The 2166-nt window shown below is 64.6% G+C and overlaps 1 protein-coding gene across 1 annotated transcript; it reads left to right on the top strand.

Moving 5' to 3' along the window:
- LOC105310642 (interleukin-1 receptor-associated kinase 1-like) lies at positions 1-2109 on the top strand. The gene is made up of 7 exons (XM_011386787.2): positions 1-136; positions 212-379; positions 484-618; positions 737-840; positions 1051-1239; positions 1455-1519; positions 1701-2109. The coding sequence occupies exons 1-7, from the start codon at positions 1-3 to the stop codon at positions 2032-2034; spliced, it is 1131 nt and encodes a 376-aa protein (XP_011385089.1). The 3' UTR covers positions 2035-2109.
- The last annotated feature ends 57 nt before the right edge of the window (positions 2110-2166 follow it).

Here is a 2166-nt window from a genome sequence, read left to right on the forward strand (position 1 = left end):
ATGGCCGGGGGGCCGGGCTCGGAGGACCCCGCGGCCCCCGGCGCACAGCACTTCTTGTATGAGGTGCCGCCCTGGGTCATGTGCCGCTTCTACAAAGTGATGGACGCCCTGGAGCCCGGCGACTGGTGCCAGTTCGGTGGGTGGCGGCGGGCCGGCGGGGCGGGGGGCGTGCGGGTCCCGACGCCCAGGCCTGACACCCCCCACCCCGCAGCCGCCCTAATCGTACGCGACCAGACCGAGCTGAGGCTGTGCGAGCGCTCGGGGCAGCGCACGGCCAGCGTCCTGTGGCCCTGGATCAACCGCAACGCCCGCGTGGCCGACCTTGTGCGCATCCTCACGCACCTGCAGCTGCTCCGCGCTCGGGACATCATCACGGCCTGTGAGCGTGCCACCCCGGGACCCGGGACCCACAGGCTGGGGGCCTCCCACGGGGCTCCTCCCCCTTCCTGGGCCTAATCATCCTTTCCTTCCTTGACGCCCCAGGGCACCCTCCCGCCCCACTGCCAGCCCCCAGCACCACCGTCCCGAGGCCCACCAGCAGCATCGCTGCACCCTCTGAGGGTGAGACTCCCAGCCCCCGGAAATTGCAGTCATCAGCCTCCACCTTCCTCTCCCCAGGTAAGATGGCCCTAGGGTTGGGCTTGATGGACCTGAGGAAGGGGCCACCTTGACCTTCTTCACGACTGTAGACCCTGCCGCCAGTCTCTGCCTACCTCTTACTACTGTCTCTATGTAGCTTTTCCAGGCTCCCAGAGCCATTCCCGGCCTGAGCTCAATCCTGTCCCAAGCCCTGCGGCACTCCAGCCACCACCACCATCTCTAGCTCCTTCTTCTACCACGGTAGGTGGGTCCTGCCCCCCCAGGGAAGGTCCCAGGGAAGTGACAAGAAACCCAGTCTTTGGTACATCGGGGAGCCCCAGCCAGCTCAGTCTTTGGTACATCGGGGAGCCCCAGCCAGCCAGCTGGGAGGCTGCTGGGGTGGGAGGGAGCTTGTGGCCAGGACAGAGGGGAGGAGACAGGTCCTCACCTCATCAGGGTCTCTTTCCACAGCGGAGCACGGGGAACCCAGTATCCCTCCTGCAAGGGACCCACCCCACTCCATTCTGCTGGCCCCTCCATGAGATTTCCCAGGGCACCCACAACTTCTCAGAGGAGCTGAAGATCGGCGAGGGCGGCTTTGGGTGCGTGTACCGGGCTGTGCTGAGGAACACGGTGTATGCTGTGAAGAAGCTGAAGGAGGTAGGTGTAGCGTCCCCGCCAGGGCCCTGGAAGGCCGGCCGCGCATCCTCACTGCTCTGGCCTGTCCTCCTGCTTCCCACACAGCTCCTTCAGCCTTCCGATTCCCCAGCGCAAGGTCCCCAGCCCCTTGATTGTTCTAGGCACTGGGAGTGGCCATCAAGCTTTGGCTGCAAGAGTCTCATGCTGCCCCTCTCCATTTTCCCTGGGGGCTGCAGGAGGCAGACCTGGAGTGGACTACGGTGAAGCAGAGCTTCCTGACCGAAGTGGAGCAGCTGTCACGGTGAGCCGGTGCATCCCGCCAGGACCGCACACCGTGGGACCTGGCTCCCGTGGACCCCCGAAGCCCGCCAGGCCCAGCCTAGCCGAGGGTCCGGCAGGGACTGCTCGTCCCCGAGCCAGTCAGATGGGAAGAGCAGTGGAGGCTGGGGGCCAGAGCGCTCAGGCCCCATTTTTCCAAGCAGGTTTCGTCACCCAAATATCGTGGACTTTGCTGGCTACTGCGCTCAGAGTGGCTGCTACTGCCTCGTCTATGGCTTCCTGCCCAACGGCTCCCTGGAAGACCGCCTCCACTTCCAGGTAGTCTTACCTGGCCTGGCACACTTCCCCCAGACCCACAGCGCCTGTGCGGAGTGGGGCGCGGGGCCTGGGCTGTCAGCCTCCACGAGTGGGTCCCACTGGCAAGCAGGGTTTCCCCAGGACCCTTTCCCACGGCCTCTCCCCGGCTGTTCCTGCGTGTCCGGGAGCCTGGGTTATGGCGCCTCTAAAAAAGGGGGTTATCGACTCAAAGTAACCTGACTCGAGCTTCTCCGTTTTACAAGCAGAGTAGCTGAAGAGTCTCGTCAGTATTGCTCTCAAGGAAAGGGGACAGTGGGCATCAGGCTGCACTGTCTGGACCTGCAGTTGGGCCCTATGTCGTGAGCACCCACG

The sequence above is a fragment of the Pteropus vampyrus genome, unplaced genomic scaffold (assembly GCF_000151845.1).
Source record: "Pteropus vampyrus isolate Shadow unplaced genomic scaffold, Pvam_2.0 Scaffold8050, whole genome shotgun sequence".
Classification (NCBI taxonomy): domain Eukaryota; kingdom Metazoa; phylum Chordata; class Mammalia; order Chiroptera; family Pteropodidae; genus Pteropus; species Pteropus vampyrus.